We start from the raw sequence: 25,432 nt of genomic DNA, 5'->3' as shown, positions 1-25,432 counted from the left end.
AATATAGAAGTATAAAGATTGCATAAATGATCATATTTTAAACATTACCAGAGTACTAGATAGATTATACGGTTGGAAGAATTTTTAATATAAGAGATGTCTTGTTCAGTAGATTGACGATAAATTTGATTGCGATGGAAATAGTTGGTTGAGAGATTCTGAAAGCTCATATTTTTTTATGTCATAAACTGCAATAACATGTCATATATTTGCAATACTGACTCCATAGGTAAGTAGGTACCTAGTGCATATCGGGGCGTCTTCTTTAGCCATTCAGAAACGTTTTGACTTGTAACAAATATGTCATCTGCGTACGCTGCCAAAAATACTTGTTTTCCTTGTCCTATATTTAAACATTGTGGCTCGTTTTGCAATACTTCTTTAACTACCATGCGCGATGTTAAATAGGATCGGAGATAGAGCATCACCCTGTCTTACCTCCGTGATCACTGCTAATTCCTTTGATAATACCGAGTTGAACTTAACTTTGCACCTTGAGCTTTCCATACACGCTTTCACCATCCTAACGAGTTTAGCTGGTGTTCCAAGTTGGACCATTACATTCTATAACTTACTTCTAGCTATCGAATCATAGGCTTGTTTAAAATCTACAAATAACAGGTACACATCTTTATCAAATTCATGACTTTTTTCGGTTATTTGTTTGATGACATGTATTTGGTCTGTCGTGGATTTTTCAGTTGTAAAACCTGCTTGGTATTCTCCTACTATCTCTTTAGCATACGGTTTTAGCCTATTTAAAATTATGTTCGAGAGAACTTTATAAGTTGTGTTAAGCAGGGATATACCTCTATAGTTTTGACAGTTCATTACATCTCCTTTTTTATATATTGGGCATAGTATGGAAACCTGCCATGCTTTTGGTATTGTTACTACTTACTTCTCTCCATATTTTATTTATCAGCTGTTTTAAGTTTATCATAAGAGTAATTCCTCCTTACTTTAAAAGTTCCGCTATTATTGTATCTTCTCCTGGTGCCTTCCCTCCCTTTAGCATGTCGACCGCCATTTTAACCTCTTCCAACGTGGGTTCTTCTAAATATTGCTCTACTGTGATAATGTTATTGTCTTCCGCTTCTGTTTCGGTTGATATATTCAACATTTGTTCGAAAACCTTTTTTGAATTCTCTTGTTACTTCTTCCTTATCAGTTATTAATGTTCCTTGGTCATCTTTCATTATCGTTGATCTTGGTTTAAATCCGTTTTTAACCTCATTTGCCTTTTCAAAGAATAGTTTTGTGTTGCTTTTGTAGCTATTTTCGATAGTTTCTATTCTAGTTTTCTCCCACATTCTTTTGTTTTTTTCTGATTATCTGCTTTGCTCTTTTCTGTTTTAAGGCTAATTCTCATTTATTGGCTTCACTTGGATTCCTTGACATTGTTGTTCTTGCATCGTCTCTTTCTACCATGGCAATCCTGTATTCTTCGTTAAACCATTTATTTATTGCTCGTTTTCCTTGATATCCCAGAACTTCCTCTGCTATTTTCTTGACCGACTTCTCGGTTTTTTCCCACATCTAATCTATACTGCTCGCCTTTTCCGCTGGCCGCATTATATCATTTAACCTATTTTTGTACTGTTCTGTCGTCTGAGAATACTTCAGTGGTTCAACGTTTATCTTTTTGACAGGTGCTCTTCGCTCTTTCCATTTTATTGATAGTCTTATTCTGAGTTTGGCTTTCACCATGAAATGGTCTGATATTTCACTACTACCTCTCATGCTACGCACATCCATTATACATCTTTTAAATCTACCATCTACTACTACGTGATCTATCTGGTTTCTCGTTCACCCATCTGGCGAAACCCATGTCTGTTTGTGTATATTTTTATGAGGAAAGGTAGTGCTACTTACTACCATATCTTGTGCCATAGCAAAGTGTGTAAGTCTCGTCCCATTGTCATTTGAGTTCAAATGTAGGCTATTACTCCCTATTGTCGGGCTGAAGATTGGTTCTTGATCTATTTTAGCGTTAAAATCACCAAGTAATATTTTCACTTTACTATTTGGTAGTAAGTCACACACTGTGTCCAGTCTTTCATAAAATTCATTCTTAATTGCTTCATTCTTATCCTCAGTAGGTGCATAGCTGTTGATTATAACTAAGTTATACCATTTACATTTTAGTTCTAGATAGCATATTCTATCATTAATTGCTTCAAAACGTTTTACGTTAGGTAACAGTTTGTCGTTTACCACAAAGCCAACCCCTGCTTGATGATCCAGTCCACCACTAAAGAAGTAGGTATAATTATTTGTTTTTAGGTTTCCTTGCCTTGGTCATCTAGTTTCTTGAATCGCAGCTATATTCAGTTTATATCGTTCAAGACTCGATATAACTGTCGTCAAATGTCCAGCCCTATACAACGATCTTACATTCCAGGTTCCTATCAAAAAGTCCTTTAGCTCCACATATTTCATCAGAGGCGATTTTGGTTGAGTCGTAACAATGTGTGTTTTTCCGTGTAGGGTTGTTAGTCCTACGACAACCTCCATTAATGGAGGGCCCAACAGTTTTGAGGTTGCTTCAGAGTATAGATTTTGATACACCTTACTGACCTGAGAGTCATCTACGTGACCTTCAGGCTGCAACCTCAGTTAACTAGGAACCGCGGGTTCGTTAAGCCCGTTTCTCTTTACAGAGTACCCTTGCGAATAATATTCCAAGTATATAGAATTAATATCCAAAACAGAAACAACGTTGGAGAGAACAACAGATAGGTACAGTGCACCGGTTAATCACCCAATACATAGTACCGAATTTTACTAAAACATTGAGTAGGTTTACTGTATCCAACTAATCAAAATAACAATGTATTGGAATTGTCATTACATATCACTACATTAGATAGGTACCTTTATCGTTTACGATGTTCTTTTTTAAATAAATGATTTTGATTTTAAGTGTAATTAACTTCATTTTTATTAGGTATTACTTTTTTAATTATTAGTAAATAGTAATAATCGGTATAATATTGTTTTATAATGGAAAATACTGATATTTAATCAAGAATGGTTTTAGATTTTGAGAGCAATGATATTTTGCGGTATCATTTATATTTTTTTATGTAAGTACCTACCTATAAATCTTTATAATTTTTGAAACGATAAAAATGCTTCAATCTTCAACTTTGAATCATGTAGGTAGTTTCTGATAAAAATCTTATCTAAATATTTAAATATCATTCAATACCTTGGATATTTTAATGGGTTAACATTTAAAATATTCCTAGTAATTTTTAAAATTTTTAAAATAATCAGAAAATAAATACTAAAGATAGGAATATTTGCGAAACTCCAGTTTCTCACTAAAATGGTTTTTATACGATTAAAAAAAAATAACCATAAAACCTCGTATTTTTTACAAAATATTTATATAAGACATCTTTTAAACAATTTTAAATTATTTTATTATTTTGATTTGTCAATTTTTGTTCACAAATCATAAAATAATTAATATTATTAAAAATACCATCTCCATAAGGAATTTTTTTTTTATATGCAATCATTTATCATTTAACTCATGTATCATATCTATCACATTGACATACTCAATGACGAGGCATCATCAACTCCTAGTGAACTGCATAGCGAATACCTTATTTCCCTATCGTTTTATTTGTTAATCTACAATAGTCACATCAGTTATTGAATTATAAATGCACCTATTTAAACGCATGTCACATATTTTTTTCTTATTAAGCAAAATTTAATTTAATTCGTGTAATTATAAGAATCTTATATATTAAATTTGTGTTTGAATGAAAACAAAATGCATGAAATGTAATTATTGAATTAATATTGGATGTCCCATTTAATTATTAAAGTGTGTGAGACAACGTTAATCAATTATATATCGATTATTTTAAATCAAAAATATGTAAATTAATAATTGGTAGAGGGAAATTGAAATAATACATGGTGAATAGTCATTACCGTAATATCTTTTCTTTCTAATATGTACCCACTTATAACCGTTACAGATATAAGTACAAGTACAAGTACAATAATGTTGATTGTTATTATGATACGTATTTTTAAAGTTAATTGTGTTTTGATGTTTAATCATTTTAATTTTTAATTAAACTACAACTAATTACAAAAACTAAATAGTCTACATATTGTTCAGTTAAATTATTTCAGATTAAAGTTCAGATTCATATTATTTGTTATTTTAATTATTTTTTTTAATTTTGGTAAACATTTTTCAGAAGTAAATGGTGATGGCAGATTTCAGCCAATATTAAAATCATGTGCATTGGAAGAAGTGCCACCAAACCTTATTCTATCATTTAAAAATCGGATTATCATAGTGAGTATTTTTCTATGCCTAATAATAATAAAAATAAACAAAATGTTTTTATCAGATATCAGATAATAATATGATATATCGACGAATATCTCATAGAATTATAATATACGATCTATGATGAATGAAGATTAGAATAAGGAGATCAAACTAGTACGGCTACCCGCATGAAAAAAACACAAATAAACACGTATGAATGAGTAATTTTACGAACTATTCAATTTATAATGGGTCATGGTTCGAAATATATTTTACAAAAAACATGAATAATCCCTATACTACGTGTGTTACAGTAGTAACCTTGGCATACGCAGTGCCACCTGTGGCTGTTTAATCGTGCGACTCATTTCGGGACATTGTCAAAAGCGGAGTTGGGTCTCCTTATTATGGTCTTCGTTATACAATCATTTATAACTCATCATATTATATAAATGATATGATAGTCCATTTATAAATATCTATAAAGTAGGCAACTTGGGATTTTTTTAATAAATCATTTTACGCAGGTACCTAACCAATAGATGTATTAAAATTATTTAATTTTAAAATGTTCAAAAGTGTTGATCTTAAGGTAAATTAATTTCTCTGCTAACAATCTATACGTGAAATTTAGATTAAGTTATTAGCTTATTATTATAGTTTATTGACCATTAAATGGTCCGAGCCCGGGCAAAAACATTATTAGGGCTTGGATTTAAATGTTCTCGAAATATCAAAAAATGCATTATTTATTAAATAAATTCAAATTATTATTAAAAAATGAGTAAAATATAAAATTATATTTGCATTATAATGTACAAAAAAAAATACTATAGTTAAAAAATAAGTAAAAAATTAAATTACATTTGCATTGTATTGTACAATAAGAATTTCTTTAATGTTTTGGAATTTAAATGATCGACGGTTGTCTGCCAATAAGTTTTTATATACTGAAAATGACCTCTCTAAATCAACTAATGTGATAGGAGCAAACTTGAAAAATTTCAGATCGTTAGGTGTTAAGTCTTCTGGAATAATATTTTCTGGATTAATATCTCCTTCTCCTTCTAATATTTGACATATTTTTTTTATTTGGTTAAAGCTTTGACCACACATAGAGCTGCGTCAATCAAAAAAAGTAATACCATGTCATGTTTTATTCTTGTTGGTCACAAAGTTAAGAGAGATCTATCAAATAATTTCGCGATTGTATTATGGTTCGCTCTTTCTAAAACATCGCTATTTAGTAAAAATTATTTTCCGGGCGTATCTACCAGTGCCGTAATAACTAGCTTTATGTGCGCCCTTGGCAACCAATGTTATAAATTTATAATGCATTTTTAGTATTTATATGATATAAAAATTGCACCCTTAGTGGCCTAGTGCGATCATTTTAAACTGCGCCCTTGGATACCGCCCACCTTGCCAATGCCTAGATACGGCACTGGTATATCTACTTCTTAAGTTCCAACTATAACGTTTACTACGTAACGCCTTTCTACATCAGTCGTTTCGTCTATAGATATCCAAATATTTGTATTTTGTATATTATACTGTCTAATTTTTATAAGTATGTTTTCATACATTTTTTATTTGTATATTGTACTAAAATTTCGCGAAAAGCTGGTTGATTCAATTTATACAGTGGTATATTCGTAGATAGAAATACATTAGTTTAGTCTTCAAAGAATGGTGATTTTCGTACTGTTAATACATTTTGAATTTTGGTACCTAAAATTTGTAGTTGTAATCCTTGTTTGTGCTTATCACGTAATACATATTAAGTAATTGTAACCTTTTTTACAGCGTCAACTTTCATCTCACATATTTTACAAAATAAAATTTGACCATCCGTAGAAAACACATCACTACCAATTCTCTTACGTATCCATGAAGTTTGGTCCGAACATGGTATCCTTATTTTTATTTTTATACAAATATAAATAATATACGTAAAATATGTAACATGTGAAATACATCTGCAGTAAGTACTTTCGACGTAATACGCAACACGACTAAAAACGTCCGAGTCCGACAATCGGCCACGCGCACCACCGATATTATAATATCATAGCTCGATAAGAAAATACTCCGATAAAAGTTTAGTTGTATATGCTATAACATCGGCTTATTGGATGGTGTGACATACGTATTGTCTGATTTAAAAGCGGATTACCTGATGTTAAATAAGTTAAAATAGTTAAAAATGAAAATAATTTATATCACATAGTACTATATTAATATGTAATACCTACTTATATTTCAATGAGGTCAATTTTTTTAGTCATAAAACGAGAAATAGGTCAAAAATGTCCTAAAAAATTAAAAATTAATTAAAACGTAAAAATGCCCTAAAAAGCATAAAATCTGCTAAAATGCAAAAAAAAAACAAAAAATGTTTGTGGTTAGAACGCGAAGTACTTGAAACATATTTGTAGCTTGGTAAGTATCGCGTAAGATACCCCCCAAAAAATATGCAAAGGTATTGAAATCCAAGCCCTGGTTATTATATTATATTATTACTGTATAGATAGTTTATACGGGTTTAAGCAATTTATAAGTCATGAAGTAATGTATTATTCACAGCTCACATTGTTTAGAAATGTAATTATACCCTACAATGCAAATAAAATGTATTTACCTAATACAATTAAACACTGTTAAACGGTAATATCAGGTATCAAATATATGGATTAATCAAAACTTTATTTTAATGGATACAATTTATAGGTTATTACAACCACGTAAATATCTTGTAATTAACCTTATTCCTATCATAATATTACGTACTTAATTAACATTTATGTATACAATCATAATATTCGTCATTTAATTGTTTAAACAGTAAATTAAATAAAACTAATTTTTAAGTCCAAATAAATATATTCAATTTAATAGTTAATATATTTCAAACAGCATACAGCGTTTCTATGCACAAGGTTCATTCCAAAAATGTACTTAATACCAAATAAATAAAAAATAAAAATACGTTTTTGGAGTAGGTTAGGTTAACCTAACTGCTGCTCTGATTAAATTTCAAATCTTTAAAGGTGCAAAATGAAATGTCTGAGACAATTGTTCAAGAAAAATTTAAGAAACACAATAAAAAATGTAAAACAGATATACATTTTAAAAGTCCTTGATGATAAAAAAAAATAGTTTTAATTCTATTCTAACTCATCTTTATGTCTATTTGTTTGGTAATATATATTTATATAATAGTATAAGAAATAAGAAGTATGATTAATGATATGACTGCTTATATTTTTTTAAGTGACAATGTATAATTTATATACTTATGCAACTAACAATAAACTTAAAGTGACGTCACACATTTAGATTTAATCATATGCAATGCAGAATGTTAAAAAATACAAGGCGATGTGCATGCGAGAATTGAGACGTAAACACGTTTTTTTGAGAAACATACTTCTTATTTATTTTACTGTGATATTACATTATTATATATAATATCATAATATAATATATTTCAACAGAAATTAGGATATATAGTTTGATGTGGAATGCTATTATTTCACTAAATATTATTTTTTGAGATTAGGTAGATATAGATATTTTACATAGCTTCATTTTTCCGTTTTAATTTTTGTTCATCTTGAGCAATATATTCTTAAATATATTATAAAAAAATGCATATTTAATGGGTCATCTGTGAAAAGGTGCATTATAACATTTAAAACCTGAGCCAAACAAAACGGTTTTATAAAAATTAAAATATGCACTCTCATTAATGATATCAACAATTTAAATCTAGATATAATTATTACATTAATTGCAAATCACATACGAATTGTCAGATAACTTATGCAGTTATGCATACTATATGCAGTTCGTATATATTATTAAATGAAAACGTTTAAGTTTTAAATTTTAAAATTTTGTTGAATCTATAATGAATCAAATAATTGAATATTTATAATTAACACACAAAAAAAATGAACTTGTTATAAATAATGAATAAAGCCCTTATAACTTATAAATAATACTCCTATTTAAATGTTTCGATTTACAAATAGTTAGGTTGTTTATGTGCAACATAAATGATTCTGACAATATAGTATCCATACGGGCTCAGCACTATTAATTACAACATGTTACTCTATATAATATAACTCTATAGCTATTTACAGACACTTTTAAGTTTCTGCCAAGATAACTATTTGTCTTTCAGACAAATGTATATAATCAGTAATCACTAATAATATCTACATTATAAAATATTTGTTTTGTTATTTATAAGTATTATATTAATACTGTCTCATATCATAAATTATTCAATTTTCTTAATAATTCAAAAAAAAAATAATATTTGAATTATGGATGGTATATTAATATGAAACAATTTGTGTTGGCAATGAAATCATATTTTTAATACATAATATATTTTACTATACAATTAACTATTCCACCTATATTGCAGTACATCATTATACTCTTACAAGTTATAAGTGTTAATATCTTGTTGAGTACCGAAATAGGTACCTGACTTAGTGGCTATGTAAATCTATCAACCTAGTATGTACAATTTACTATAAATAATTGTAATATTTTCGTTATAATATTATGGCCATCAGTATCATGTTTAATTATTATAAAATAAAAAGCAATATTACTTGAATTTAATATTTTATTACTGCGAATTTATTGTTAACTTTTAAACAAAATAGAAATGAAATAGCCTCAGTTCGTTGTTAGACTTCGCACAGACTACACGTACCTTATCGCGTTTCACGAGTACCGTTTTAAAGCTCTGATAGCAACATAGTACACACTCACTATATCACAGGTCATAATATGTTCGTTATTTATACTTTTAGCTAATATATAACTACATCCGGCGGGCGCAAGCCCATCTCATCAAAATGTTTACAAAACCACTGGCTGTAAAAAACCCCTCCATTTGTCAATTACCTCAATCAAATAATGCACAAAACAAAAAAATAAAACGTCACCTACTACTACACTCAAAACCACACCCAAACCAAATACGCAAAAAATCACATCAATTTCTAAACTACTACCTCAGTCCTCATCAAAAAATTTATCCAACATTACCACTCCAGCCAGCGCTATCAACACAGATATCAAAAACAATATTTTGCCTCAATCGTTGCAAACAGCTTGGTACCCAAAAAATACCAAGCATAATTAATCAATATAGACGACAACTTCCCACACAAAGATTACATAATCACAATCGGCAATTTAGTCCAACCGTCTAACATTCTATTTCCATCTCCTTTATCAAAAGGATGTTTAATCATTTTCCTATCAAGCAGCTCATTCAAAAATCTAATTGATAATCACACAATTATTACATTACAACAACAATAGTTCAAATTATGCAAATTCTTAAAACCACATAAAAGAATAATATTATCTAACGTTTATCCAAATATACCTCTTGATATTATTGCAAACAAATTCATTAAAATAAATATACCTCTTTGCAGCACTATAACACCTCTAAGGGCCGGTATTCAAGTGGATTATTTTACACATATCCAAGTTTTCGTCGATAAACGTTTATTCAACATGATGATTTTATTAAAATCTCTCCAACAATGGTTATTAATTACAAAGACACCAACTACAGGATCTTTTATCCAATGACTCCCTAACCTGCTAGTTATGTAAGGCCCAAGGTCACATTGTGTCTCATTGCTCAAACCAATATGGTTTAATCAACAAAATGCCCCAAGTAAACAATGACCAACTCATTGTAAACGCTTCTTCGATATTAGTCGTTTTGCCAAACACATATATATTACCCCTATAGCAGATTTATCCACATTGAACACCGACACATTACTACTTGAAACACCCAATATCTCTTTTGAGCCGATATCACCATCAAATCTTCCAACTACATTCTCTACTACATTAGGACCAACACACTTAAACTTAGAAATGTTTTCTAACTCTGAAGCTGTCCCTATGGACATTATACAACGATCCGGCACTAAAAGATCTTTACCAGAATCATTTCTTTTTCACTCTGCGCCCCCTTCTCCATTAGAACCTGATGAAGATTCAAACGTGATGCCTGCTCCCCAAAACCTGGTGATATCCCAAAATGAAAACATCGAGAAAAAAAGAATAAGATAACAAAATCAGTGACTCTAACTAAATTCTTAGATAATATCGGCATATATCTAGAACCATACAAAAATTCTTCACCGATCAAAATAATTGTGAAATCGATTTCGTTACCTTTAAACACATTTTCGAAAATAATCAAGGCCATTTCAAACCATCTACAATTTACAAGGAATACGATATATCAAAAGAAGATTTATTAGACAACATTACGTTAATCAAACCGAGCCTACACAACAGTAGTATGAAAAACAGATTCAACCGTTTCACAAAAATATGAAATGCGGAACCCTATGGTTCTAACGAATCAGAAGCTTCTTAATCTTTTCAATACAATAAACAATAACTCATAATATTCCATCAAATAACAGAACCAACATTGAACAAAAAAATTTAACTAAATTAAAAAAAAAAAAAACCGGAAATGCAATACAATAACACGAATTATAACATATTACAATGGAACCTAAATGGTTTCTTCAAAAGTATCAGCGAATTGAAAATATTAAAAAACAAATACTGCCCATCTGTCTTCAAGAAACAAACTTTATATGCTACAAAAAAAAAAAAAACAATAAAAGATTATACAAATTATACCAAAATAAGAGAACGCAATCTGCGCTAGCGGAAATACCTCCATATTCCTAAAAGAAACATATACTTCCGAAGAAATATCTGTAAATACTCCACTAGAAGCAGAACCATTACCGTTCAACTCAAACAAATAATTACAATAAGCATCCTTTAACTTTTAAACCAAACTTTTCACTGAAGCAGACATAAAAAACATCATACAACAACTCCCTCCAACTTTCATTCTTCTAGGCGGTTTCAACAGTCATAACCAATTATGGGGCTGTACTACAACAAACACAAGAGGAAAAATAATCGAATCGATCATAGATTCTGAAAACCTAATCACACTTAACAGCGGTAAACCCACTCATTTCGAAACAGCTCCTGGTACACTTTCAGCGATTGACTTACCATTCTCAACACCATTTCTTGCCCTTCACCTGGCATGGGATACCTTATAACTTGCATTTAGAAGCGATTATTTGCTCATAATCTTCAATATATGCTCCACGGCATATAAAAAATTATTAACACAAGATTAATGTGGTGTCTAGAAACTTACAATCTAATCTCGACCTACAACATGGATTCCACAAAAATAACTCTTCTTTGGGCTCTCTAGCAAATTATGAAAATTAAATCAAAGAAATCTTTAATAAAAATCAATACTTGGTAAGTTAACATTGACCTAAAAAAGCTTTCGACTCTATTTTGCGGCACAGGCTTATTAAATATATGAAACATTTGAATCTTAATGGTAATGTTATTAACTTAACCATTAATTATCTCACAAATAGAATAATATAAATATCCAATAATGGAACATTATCTTCCCCTTTCATTCTTGAAAATGGCAGTCCTCAAGATTCTGCTCTAAGCTCAACTCTCTTTCTGATGGCATTCAATGACCTCCCATCTATCATAAGTCCCCCAAACAAAATCTCAATGTATGCATATGCCAGCAATATATTTTGCAGAGCCAATAATTTACCAACAATTATTCAACAAATACAAAATTGTATAAACAACTTACTATCATGGAGTAAAACCTCAGGCTTTACTTTTTCTCCGGTAAAATCGCAATTCATAATTTTCTCTAAGAAAAACATCCCCTATAACCCTTCTCTAAAAATAGAAAACAAAAATATCCCTCGAGTCTTCAACATAAAAATAATGGGCCTAACCTTTGATTCAGAGCTCTCATAGTGCACACACATATTCAAAATAAAAAATGAAGCAATAACTTAGTTAAATATAATAAAAACACTAAGTAACCTCGAATTAGGAGCAGAAAGCAAAACACTACAACGAATACACAACTCAATATTCCTCTCAGCACTAGAATTACGGCTCAATACTATATGCAGAAGCAAATTCAACTACAATCAAGACATTAGACCCTATTCACAAAATAGCTCTAAGATTGTCGATTGGTGCTTTCAAAATCAGCCCAGTTCTCGGCATTATAAACATCACAGGTTCAAAATCACTCGTAAACATTAGAATACTATTCAAGAACAATAAGGTACAAAAAATCCGATCAGCGCAATATTAAGAAACTCAATCGACCAATATCAAAATAATGATCTAAACAATCTTAGCATTCGTACAACCACTCACGCTTAAAAGTCACAGAATTAGCCGCCACCTTAGATAGTCAATGTACAATCATATACATTGACTCTCTCAGTGATCTCAAAAATTTAGTAAATTCCAAAAAAAACAACTTTATTTGCACCCAAATATTGAACATTCTATTCATAACCAAAAATGACATCAGATACATATGAGTACTTGGACACAACAGTACACCAGGTAATGAAATCGCAGACGAAATAGCCAAAAGAGCAACCAAAGAACAAACTGAATTCTGGAATATTACAACCCATTTCGACACACAACATCAAATAAACGCCATCCTCAATCAAATATGTCTTTTAGAATGGAGATTAATACAAAATAACAAATTAAGAGAAATTAAATCCTCCACCCCCCCCCCCCCTTGATACACGATATGTCACTCCCACGCAGACATCAAATCATCATCGACAGACTACGAATTGGCCACACATTATACACTCATGAGTATTTGATGAACGTAAAGGAACAACGGATATGCACCTTATGTAACACCGCGATCACAGTAAAACATATTTTAACTGAATGCCTCCTCACAAAAAACGCCAGACACAAACTGATGCTCCCCAACAACCTGTGTGTGAAATATTTGCACCGAACGAAGAAAGAACATCATCACTTTTAAAATTTTTTATAGAGACCAACTTTTTACATAAAATATAATAACATTAGCAAAACTTAGAATATCACATAAAATGTAAACATATTTATCTTAAAACTTATTATATCAATTGTTCACCTATTTACAATTTATTATTTTGTAAAAATTAAGTAAACTTTAATATGCATTTTGAAACACCAATAATCCCGGTAGTTGAAGCGTATTTGTTAAAAAAAAAAAAAAAAAAATGAAACATAAAATTAATAATATTATTCGTAAATCAGCTGACATTTATTTTTATTTTCAAATAAAATTTAATTAATTCATCAAACAGTTTATAAAGACATTTTTATGTGTTCATAAGAATATATGACAAACATAACGAATATTTTTTACATAAATTAAATGTGAAGTCCTTTATGTATGTTTAATTTATTCTCTGCAATCAGCATATTTTTAGCTAACATAGTTTTTGTAACATGTTACAATTTTTCGATTGGAATCATTATTTATAAATAACAATAGGATAAGATATCCTGGATAACCGAAGAAATATCATATCATATTATATTTATTATAGATTCACAATCGATGTTTCAACATTTTATGAAATATAATAAAGCATATATTTTGTGTATGCAGTATTATAATGATGTAAACTTGAAATTTTAAGTACCAATTTTATAATAGGAATTTAAACAATAATATTAAATACTGGTAGTTAGTTCGTACATAAAAAAGTAGATACCTTGTGGCTGGCACCTAGCATAATGATGATACCTAGTTGTATTATTAATTTATTGTTAATAACTATAAGTATCAATAGGGATTTTAAATATTGTTGGTATAGCAATTGTATTATTTTAAACATATGCTTTAATTTAGAATTAGTGAAATAGTGTTTAGTTGAAAAATAATTGTTTGGCATTTATAATTCGTATTTAAAATGTAGATATTGATATTTTTAGTGAGTGCATTTTGAAAATAATTTAATTGTGGTTGCAGATTATTATTTTTTCTCTAATTTAAGTGGCAGTGACACTATTATATACATATATTATACAGTATTATAACTGAGATCATATTTACATACATATTAATTTTCTCTTCTTTGATGTTTATTTAATTGTCTATTATTATTACACCATTGTTGTTGCATGCTAAATATTATTCTGCTCGCAGAAAAAAAAACTTGACATTCATTAAATTTTTAAGTATTCAAACAATTATTTCCTTTATTCTTATATTTTCTTGTTTGAGTTATTTGTATGCAAAATTATTTTTTGTTTAAATAATATCATGCGCTTCTTTGACATAAAAGATTAACATTTTTCTTTTCAAATATTTTACAGCAACCAATTAGTTTATTTTTGGTAATTTATTTTACAAGTATAAATAAGTTTTGTTTTTAATTTATTTTTTAACATCCAATATTATATATGTACAATGTAGGACAAGTATAACATATATAATATGCATATATTTTTTCCAGCATATTTTGTAATTTTTATCGTCATTTATTATTTAATTATTCACCATAAAAACTCATATTTAATTTATAAAAATAAGAAATCACGTCACTATACCACTATAGAGTAGGCTAGGCCTGTTTTCTATCATTTGATTATGCTGTATTATATATTTTTTCTCTTATTTTCACGGTTGCTATTGGATTGGGATGTATCGTGTACATTTTGCAGGGATCGTGAGTTTTTTACAGAGTGTGATTGTTTTTTTACGTACAGGTTTGGGTGCCTTTGGCGTAGAATTTAAAATGTATTTTCTAGAAACTTTCAAGTAATTTCAGTATAGCCTTGATTGTTTTAGTACTTTTCTCTTGTCGTAAATTTATCGGCTACCAATGAATAAAAACATTCCTTGCTATTGCTTTATTTTTATATATAGATACAGGTAACGCTAATATTTGCTATTTATTCATCTACATAGAAATAATAAATCTTTGTGGTGTGAAATATTTTCATTTAATTTATAAGACAAGTAAAATTTAATGTATAATAAAAAAATTCTTATCTGTACCTACGTTTTTGTTTTACTAATTTTCACAAAAATTTAAATATAACAATGACATATCCAAAGCATAATTTATGAATCTGTGTCTGTATTTCATTTGAAATTGTATATTGTATGCAAAATGAAAAAAAAAACTTATCAATGAAACAGTTTATTATAGTACAATGTTAAGTTTTTTTTAATTAATTTAAAACTTACAATTTAAAAATGAAATCACTTATAAATATGAGAAACTTTAAAATTAAAGCTTTTTAAGTATATACAATAGTTACAATGGTACAAATAGAAACACTACCACCTACAGAAATTGCAATTACCAGATGATAAGGATGACTTACAAATTACGAAACACATTTATTCGAAAACAAGATAATACGTAATTACCATTTTTTAAGAATATTATTTTTTAATTTATTAATATGGATGACCATATTGTTATTAGGTATAACTTATTTCAAAAAATTCGTTTACTAAAAAGCATTATAATATTTTAAAACTCGAAACGTCTATTTATTATTCATATATCATATTGTACATAATGTACGTATATATCGTTATGTTTACATGTATTATTTTTTTTCATATCTAAAAATACGAAATAATAATATTACCCTTATTATTTGAAGAAAAAAAATATCACAAGATCCGCTACATAAAGTTATACCAATAATCTATGCACTTACAGTGTTAATATGGTATATTTTGTATAATATCTACTGCGGTCAAGTTAGGTTTTCATAAAAATGAAGTAATATTATTGGATAATTTCTTCTATTCTCCAATTTTGCCTTCTCATATGTACCTACCCCTTCATCTATTGTAAAAAATTTGTTTATAGTTTGTACAAATAAAATTAAAAAGGTTATCATAGAAACTGTAATTTAACCATTACAGAAGATACTAACTAATAATAATTAAGAGTAATACCAATGAAAACTTTTGAATACGTTTAAAATTATTTTTCAAATCATTAAGAATAATAAAATTTACCTTTATACATATTATAGCTTGTATCCTAGTGAGTTCTGGCTAGTTAAAAAATAATATACTTTAGATATCATATGAATAAAAAAAATAATGGTTTATTTTATTACAGTGGCGCCCAGAAAGGTTAGCAAGCGTACTCCAACTGCGTGTGCTTTCGAGGGGGGTGTTTGTAAATGACTGGTATCACAGGGAAGCTTATTAAATATGTGTAATATCAATTTTAGTCTATAATAATTAATTTCCATGAACTTCAGTGATTAATAAGTGATTAAATTTGAGTAAATTGAGTATAATTGTGGGGTGCACCAAGAATATATTTTTTAAATAAACAAAAATGGGTAGTGAGCGTAACTTTTTTTAAATGCATGTGTTCTCAAAACACCTTTATCTGCCACTATAGTTTAATACGATTATAACATAAATATTTACAAAAATAGCGGATTTATTAATATTTTAGATTCTGAACGGAGCGATGATTGTATTGATTTTAAAATAGGTAGGTAATGCCTTTTTTTCATTTTTAACGGTGTACGTAACAAAAAGTATTAGACGAAATTAAACAGTAAAAATGGGAATTTTTATCAGAACCAGTTATTTTGACAATATCAATCTCTTTTTTTTGTGTTACTCAAAACTTATAATAATAATATTAGTTCACATCCAGTACAGTAACCTAGTCGACTGTATCAGAAATATTTTTTAAGTATAGCTTATTTGAGCTGTTCAGTAGAATAGGTACCTATTATATTGTATAATAATGAAGTTTATAGTGTTTATCATGAAATTTAGTACATTATAATTTATAATTATGTGCTTTATTTATTATTTTAAGTGAATATGTATCAATATAAAATTAATATGAAGTAAAGCGTAGGTAATATATATGCCCAAATTCTTGTGTTATGCTATATAAATATGTAATGTATATTTTTAAGGTAGAATTATATCAAAGTATTAAACCAAATAATTGTTTTATGAATTTCAAAATAACTCATTATTTTCTGTTTCTATTATTAGCATTTTAAATAACTACCTAGGTATATATTTTTTTAATTTGATCAATTTACACGTCTTATGAATGGGGATAATATTACGTAAGTTTGCGTGACTACGAAAATGTTACAATAACGTCATCGTTCTATGTTGACAGAATTCAGTAATCACAATATATATATAATATATGTATCTGAATGCAGTGATAATACTCTTTGTTTTTTATTTATACAATAATATAAAATACTATAATTTTTTAAACTATACTCATAGTTTTAAGCATACAACCTATATTGTATTTTAGGTCATAATATAAAAAGTAGAGTACCAATATTCGATGTGTGTACCTACCTATATCTAAAAAAAAAAAATACTGTACTTTGTAATTTTCAAAATAAACTACTGTTTTTAAAATTAAAGTTCTAAAAAATAACAAACAGAAATATTTTTAATCTTGAAGAATTTTTAACTTTTTTTTTCTTTAAATCTGCATAAAATTATCCACCAGAACCGTTACGCATGATTTATTAAATTAAGTTAGTGTTCAATATATATTCACCAGCATGCCTTGCCACGTCTTTTTTAGCGCGAAAATGTCAAAATAATGAAAAGGGAAAATTTGATAAAACCCATTGGCGCGTGAAGGCTGACGAGTTGAAACACCCCCAATTCATATTCTGAGTGTAGGACACTTGTCTGAGGGTGAGCGGTCGTTGGCACGCGAGGCAATCCCTTCCAGTCACTTGTTAATTACAGCTTCGAATTCACATTTACATATAATAATAATTCATGTATTTATACCTGCAAAACTTGAGGCAGCTACGGTCGTGGCTTCGGTAAAGTCCGTTTGTGTGAAGTCATATTTATTATTATTATTATTGTTATTTTAGCTATCATGATTATTATCATAATCACTTCAACATCAGTAGAAGGAGAAGGATGTGTATGGTAGGCGAAGTGCCTGTTTATTATTATACACTAGTGGCTGTTTGCGTGAATGGACGGGAATGCGCCCTCGCTATAATTGTTAGGTACTACACACAACTCATCGTTTGAATATTATGAGATATTGTATTACACAGCTAGCCATAGCAGGTTAGCTGGTTACATGGTGTAAACTAGTTTGAAAATGTCATCAAATCTTTTGTATAAGAGACAGAAATTATTATGTGTGAACATCTTTTTTCTCATTCAATACAATTGATTTTTGAATTAAAAAAAGTGGGTAAGTCGTGGATGTTGCTCTGATGTACAGTATAAGGTTACAAGTGGGTAACTGTAATGGATGGAATTAAATTTGAATCCAATGATATAATATCATTGTATACGAAAAACGATTCTGAGCGGAGACGGTTTATCTGTATAGGATATATTATAGATTATTAAACATTTTCAAATCTTAGATATAAAAAGAAAAAGTTTTATGAAATTCTAGCTTAAAATAATTTGCGAATTTTCGTGATTTTTACGTATGTTGTCAAAAATCAAACTTGAATACTTATAAAAAAATTGTAACTATATATTTGTTTAATTTTTCAATTGCTATTGTAAAAATATGTTAGGAGCCTTGTATTAAATTTTCAAATCTTAAATTTAAAATGAAAAACTTTTATGAATTTTTATCTAAGATAATTTGAACATTTACGTAAGTTTTACGTATTTAGTCAAAATTTGAACTTTAAATGCTTATAAAAAAATCATGCTTATGTATTTTTGATATTTTTAAACTGCTATTGTAACAAAGTGTCAGGAGCCTTGTATTAAATGTTCAAGCTTTTCTACCCAACAAATTCATTTTTACCGATATTAATTTTAAAAAAAATTAATAATGATCGAAAAGTTGCAAATACCTATGAATAGTTCAACTTTGGTCGAAATTTTCCGAAAATTACATGGTGGATAGAATATACTTATATAAACATTTGGTGAAAATTTTATCAATCTATAGTTATTTGTTTTAAAGTTACATCAAAAACCAAATTGATTTTGTCGAAAACTGATTGTGCGTAAAATTTCCCGTTTTTCCCTTAATTTTAGATTTTGAACAGAGTGATGAATGTATTGATTTTACAATAATGTTTTTTTTTCTTGTGTATGTCTGTGTACAGCATAACTAGTCGAAATAATGCTTCAATTTCAAACTTTGGGGGTGGTTGCTGATTTAAAAGTGAATATCCTTGGTGCATTATAGATGTCAAAAATATACATTTACAAGTAATTTTGAAGTTGAAAAATCATAAAAATGTTTGTTTTTATAAATAAGGATTAAAAATACAACACTAAGTTTTCAATAAGTTTTCCTTCAAGTAGCTATGGAGAAAACTCGAAGCATCATTATAGGAAACATTTTAAGTGCGTTTGAATTTTAAATTTTTACGAAATAGCGTAACGATAACGATTTATCCTCAAACGATTTTAAATATTTGTTATTGTTCAAAAAGTTTAAGTCTTAGATACTTGAAAATAATACCAGTTATTTAGATTGGCATTTTCTTTACATGATTTAATTTTCAAAATATTTTGACTTTTTCTGAGATATTTATAGACAACTGAAAATACAAAGTTTCCCATAAGTTATTCTTACAGTGATTAGAAAATTATAAGAATACATATGCACAATTTTTTTTATTAGCATTTGAAGTTCAAATATTAACAAAAATTTGTCAAAACCATGAATATTTGTAAATTAGTTTGTAGTTCAAAACTCATAAAATTGTTTGTATTCAGATCTAAGGTTATAAAATTCAACACTAAGTTTTCCATAAGTTTTGCTTCAAATAGCTATAGAGAAAATTTGAAGCGTCATTATAACAAAAATGTTTTGAGCGTTTGAGTTTTAAATGTTTATGAAATCGCGTAATGATAACGATTTATCCTCAAACCAGGTATGATAATATAAGATATTATGACTTATGATTACTACATGCAATGTTTTTGGGAAAATTGATTAACCATGCCTTATGCAAAATTCGTTCTATTTGAAAAAAAATTATTTGTTTTAAAATAGAATATATGACAATATTTAAATATAATATATTCTAGACTGAAAAATCATCTCCGTTCAGAATCGTTTTTCGTATACAATGATACCTATCATTGCATTCAAATCTAACCTACCCTAGTCAGAGGTCCACCCCATCACCATCTAATGTATAGCAGAGCGACATCCACTTACCCGCTTTTTTATTTTGTTTTGTTCCGATTATTTAGCAAAATATTGAGAAATTTTTACTTTTGACCCCCTCTAAGTACCAACTAGATTCACTGTCTGATCGAACGAGTTACTGAAGTCGAAAATCGAAGCAATTTTACTGCCCCAAAATGTGATGACAGACACAAAAAAAAAATAAAAAATAAAAAACACATATCATGGTAAAATTAATATATTTCTCATTCCACTCAGAATCTAAAATTGATTTGATGTTTATCATGTCCTAGGTATTTACTACAAATAACATATTAATTTTTAATAACTGGACGGAATAACTGTTTTTCGTTATGGTTTTACAAGTTTCATTTACTATACTTACTATAAACATAAGACTTTTTATTATTGTTTAAAAATTTAATTTAAATTTAATCAGAATCATTATAGAATACATCAGAATCTGAATATTTTGATTCAATAGAACTATTATTGAAAATACCATAATTATACTGATATTCTTCCTAGACAATTAAACATATTAAATGCGTTAAAAACGTTGGTTTTGTTTTAAAACAAATCTTTCATGGATATTATAGATCATTTTTATTTTAAACCAATCTGCCAAAGTGTCAATAAATTTAATTCATTCGTATTTTTATAAAAATCCACTCACATTAACATTTCTACATGTTACATACATGAGACATATATATATATATATATATAGATATATAGATACACCATATACAATCCTTAATGAGGGAATGCGATTAGGTACTCCAGGAACGATAACTCATATTGCAATATTGATCTCGTTTTTTGTTCTGGTACAATTATCACATATTTGATTTATTGCAGTAATTCCAATGCAGGCAGCTGCTATTAGTTAAATTACCTACAGAGATTATATATATATTTTTTTTAATCCTATATTACGCTTACAAAAAACCCAAATAATGTCATTTTACGCGTTTGTAATAGATTATAATATTATATTCCCAATAAATAGTATTGTATCGTAAAAATCAAAATTACAAGTAATGTGTACTCTACATCAGTTACTGTTTTTTTTGCGATCGTATAATTGAAGATAGATGGTGGAAATTGATTGGGATATTATTCTAAAATTTTCAAATCGTTGTTTCCAAAAGTACATCAGTATACTATATTATTAGTGCTTGACAATAAATGCTTGTAGAATATCGTCCAACGAATACGTAACAAATATAAAAGAGTCATAACGATTGAAAAAAAAAAAAATAAAGTAAGATAAATAAAAGAGAATGATTAATTACAAAAATGTATGCCTATATTTTTTATACAATAAATAATATCTTTACATCTATATTTTATAAATGTGTCTATGTTATGTCATATAGGTATAGAATAAAAATAAAATACCGAAAAAACAAATAAACCTATAAGAATAATTTTAGATACTAGGATGAAATTTATTCTAACAAAATGCAATTTTATAATAACCAAATGGGGTTATTGTACTTTCTTGTACTTTAAAATTTTATTAGTAAATTATTTTTTTTCCAAATTAAGTTGTAAATTTTAAAACACTTAATTTGTTACAATATGATTAAAAAAACAAAATTATGGAGAGATTTAAATTTTAACAAATAATCTTTGTGTTTTTTTTTAGGAATTCAATACGACAATTCCACATAATAGCTCAATATCAGCACGGTGTCAAGAACCTATTGGCACATACAAACTTAGCGGACCTTCAATATTAAATTGTAGCAATGGAATTTGGTCTAGTCCAATACCGAAATGTCAACCAACAACTCTATTCACAAATTATTCGGGTATTGTTACTTTTACACCTAGTATCGTTACTATTATTAGATTATTGACAAAATGTAATTTATATTAATTTGTCATGATAAAATGGGTTATTTTTTGTTATGTCTAATGAAATGAAATAAAATAACTTACTATTGACGTGTTTTCAGTTATGTATATTGATTTAATCTACAAATATAGCTTTGGAAGACAAAATCGAAGTTATTTAATGTTTCAATACAAATACTTAAAATTATTTTAAGTCCTAAAAACCCGTAAGTTAGAGAATTCAAATTTAAAAATGTATTTTTATTTCTGATATTATAATTTAATATACTATTAAAGTGCATCAGCATTTTAAGAGCTCATCTAAAACATAAATGTACCTATATAACACCTAACATCTAACATGTAACTCAATAATGAACGCTATCAGATAATTTAGATTAGTGGTCTTAAAACAATGTGGATCAATATGATTAGGTATCTTTTTGTATACTAATGTAGATTCCTAAGTCAATTACTTAGGTACTATGAAAATATTTATGTATAATATATTTATTAAAACATGTTTGTTTTAAGAATAATTCGCCCATCTATATTAAAACATAAATACTGATTTAAATTTTCTAATTTTAAAATATTTACGTAAATATATATAAACAAAGAAATTAAATATGCGCATGTGTTTAAATATAAATTCTACTATTAATCAAATTATTAGGAATAATTTATCAATGAATGTTTCATCTCTTTAACAGATGTCTCCTAATAGTAGACGGTTTTCTTGGGAACCAACTACAAACTTTCAATGTAAACCCTATGAATAGGGGACACATCCGATTATCCGAATAGCAGATAACATTGCAGCGTTCGTTATTTTGGAGTTTCACTGTTCTTAATTATTGTTATATATTGTTATTTTTTAACTGATGAATGAAAAACGTATTGAAATTATATTTACTTTTTATTCATATATTTTCCTTCATGTAGTGTTCGCAAAAATTCTACTTAATGAAAATAAAATGACTTAAGACATTGAGAGTAAAGTGATGAAAGGTAACGAAAAACGTATTAGATGTGTAAATTGTAATATAAATAAGAGTAGAGTTGAATTATAATTTCCCTCGTAAATTTTATTTTTTATTTTTTTAAAAGCTAATTATAACGTCTAAAATGATCAATCATTTTATGTTAAAATATAAGTTCTTGCTACATTAAAACTAAAACACACATTATAGTTCATAAATGTGAGTAAAATTATCACTTATGAGGTCATCATTTTTAACCCTTTATACTAAACATTTATAGTACATTTTTAAAATGTAAAATATTTTATGATTTTATCATCTAAATTAAATCCAATGAACTTACATTAAATTTAAAATTCCATCATAACATTCCATCATTTCCATCACATAATTAAATTTATAAATCAAAGTTTTGAGCAAAGAATATATTAAAAATATAACACGTGATATTTTAAATAATTTATATTTTTTAACAAACTGTAGAGAATAAAATAATTTTTTTCCATTTTAGTCTTATATCCAGGCAATTATAAATTTTAAAGTGTATATTTCTGTATTTTTTTTTTATAAATTTTCTGAAATTATAGTTCGATTGCACTATAATTTAAAAAAGAATTATAATAATTATTACTATAGTATAACATATTATCTATATTATTTAACTGGTATTAATTATTATAATTACTAAAGGGTAAAATTACTAATTATTATGTTAGATTCAATTTAGTTACCAATGTCGATATTTTTTATGAAACTAATATTTAAAATATTCAACAATATTGCACGTATTTAAAATTACACTTCCACGTGAATTTTCTTCAATCATTGTTAAACCAAAATTATTTTTTTAATCTTTTATTTGTTATCCCAAAATACAATGACATTAAATACAATTTTCGTCCAAACAAGAGTTATTTATGTAGTCCCTATGTGTCTACATTGATAGGCAATAACACAGCTGTATGTTTTACGATAAATCGATTTTAAATCTTCTTGTTTTATTATTTTTTAACATTATGTTATACTTAAACAAGAAATATGCAATAATAAATAAGCATTTATAGTTTTTAATAAATCAAATCTAAAGGTAAAGACTCAAACTTTTCTTTAATTTCAAATCATATATTTATATTTCATAAATTTTAAAAACCGTAATTCTAACGTATATGTAAAAACAATATGTATATACTCGTATATCTACTATAAACTTAATTTATATTTTGTTATTAGTAGCATTATATTTCAATATTATAATATGAGCTATAGGTTACAATATCAAGTTAGTAATAAATAATTGTCTGTAACTACCAATTATACTCATTACTAAAATATAACGCAATAATTAAACATCATGTTGTTACTTAACACTTTATAGTCATTTATTTTCTAGAACCTCAAAATAAGTACTTTACCCGTAGTTCATTATATTAGGTGTCTACTCGTTTGGACTATTTTTTATTATTATTAGTTGGTAGGTATATAACATTTTATACTCCATTACATAAATAAATTTGTATAAATGTTATATTTTTATTCTCGTAGTTGAAAACTCCTTCTCCTTTTCTGTATTATTTTTTTAGTAATTAGTCTTTTTAATCCCTGGCATTTTCTTGCTTAAAGAAAACAAGAGTTGTGTTATGCTGTGTATAATATAAGTATTCGTATTTTTTTTTTTTTTTTTTTTTTTTTGATGCCTTGGCTACAGTTTAGTGCCTTTAAAATATAACTATAAATGGTAAGAACTTTGTATTATATAAGTAATATGTAAAGACTAAGTATATTACAAGAAAACAAAAACAGTATGTTAAAACAAGAGTAAAATATACCTTTACCTAAATAGTACATTCAATTATTAATATTAATAATATCTGTGTGCATCTTAGTAGGTTTGTATCTAAGAAAAACATAAATCTAGTTCATTTTTACCTAACTGAAAATCGTATTAACAAGTTTTTATGCAGATATTACTGCTAGGCAATGTTGTCTACACATAGCGTAAATAATTTTATCGAAGATTTATTCAAAAAATCTGGTTTAAAAATAAAATTATTTTTCTTATGTGAGATATTATATTGATTTTAAACACTTTCATACGACCACTACTGTATACTATCTCATATCCTTACTACATGTCTATTTTTATTAAAAAAGTCTCAATATAACTTTAAAAAATTAGACAGTTTTACATGTATTCATTTTTT

The 25,432-nt window shown here is 27.5% G+C and overlaps 1 protein-coding gene across 2 annotated transcripts in view; it reads left to right on the top strand.

The window, feature by feature from the left end:
- The window catches only part of hig (locomotion-related protein hikaru genki), a 148,957-nt gene that overhangs the window by 45,453 nt on the left and 78,072 nt on the right, over positions 1-25,432 (top strand). For both annotated transcript variants that reach the window (XM_089223631.1, XM_089223630.1), the window contains 2 exons: positions 4,236-4,336; positions 22,058-22,223. In XM_089223631.1, the coding sequence (XP_089079757.1) occupies positions 4,236-4,336; positions 22,058-22,223 (267 nt within the window). The remainder of the gene's footprint in view (positions 1-4,235; positions 4,337-22,057; positions 22,224-25,432) is intronic.

This window comes from Diuraphis noxia, unplaced genomic scaffold, assembly GCF_037042655.1.
Source record: "Diuraphis noxia isolate RWA-SAM2 unplaced genomic scaffold, SU_Dnox_SAM2 contig0003, whole genome shotgun sequence".
In the NCBI taxonomy this organism is placed as follows: Eukaryota; Metazoa; Arthropoda; class Insecta; order Hemiptera; family Aphididae; genus Diuraphis; species Diuraphis noxia.
This window is presented reverse-complemented; position numbering and strand designations above follow the sequence as displayed.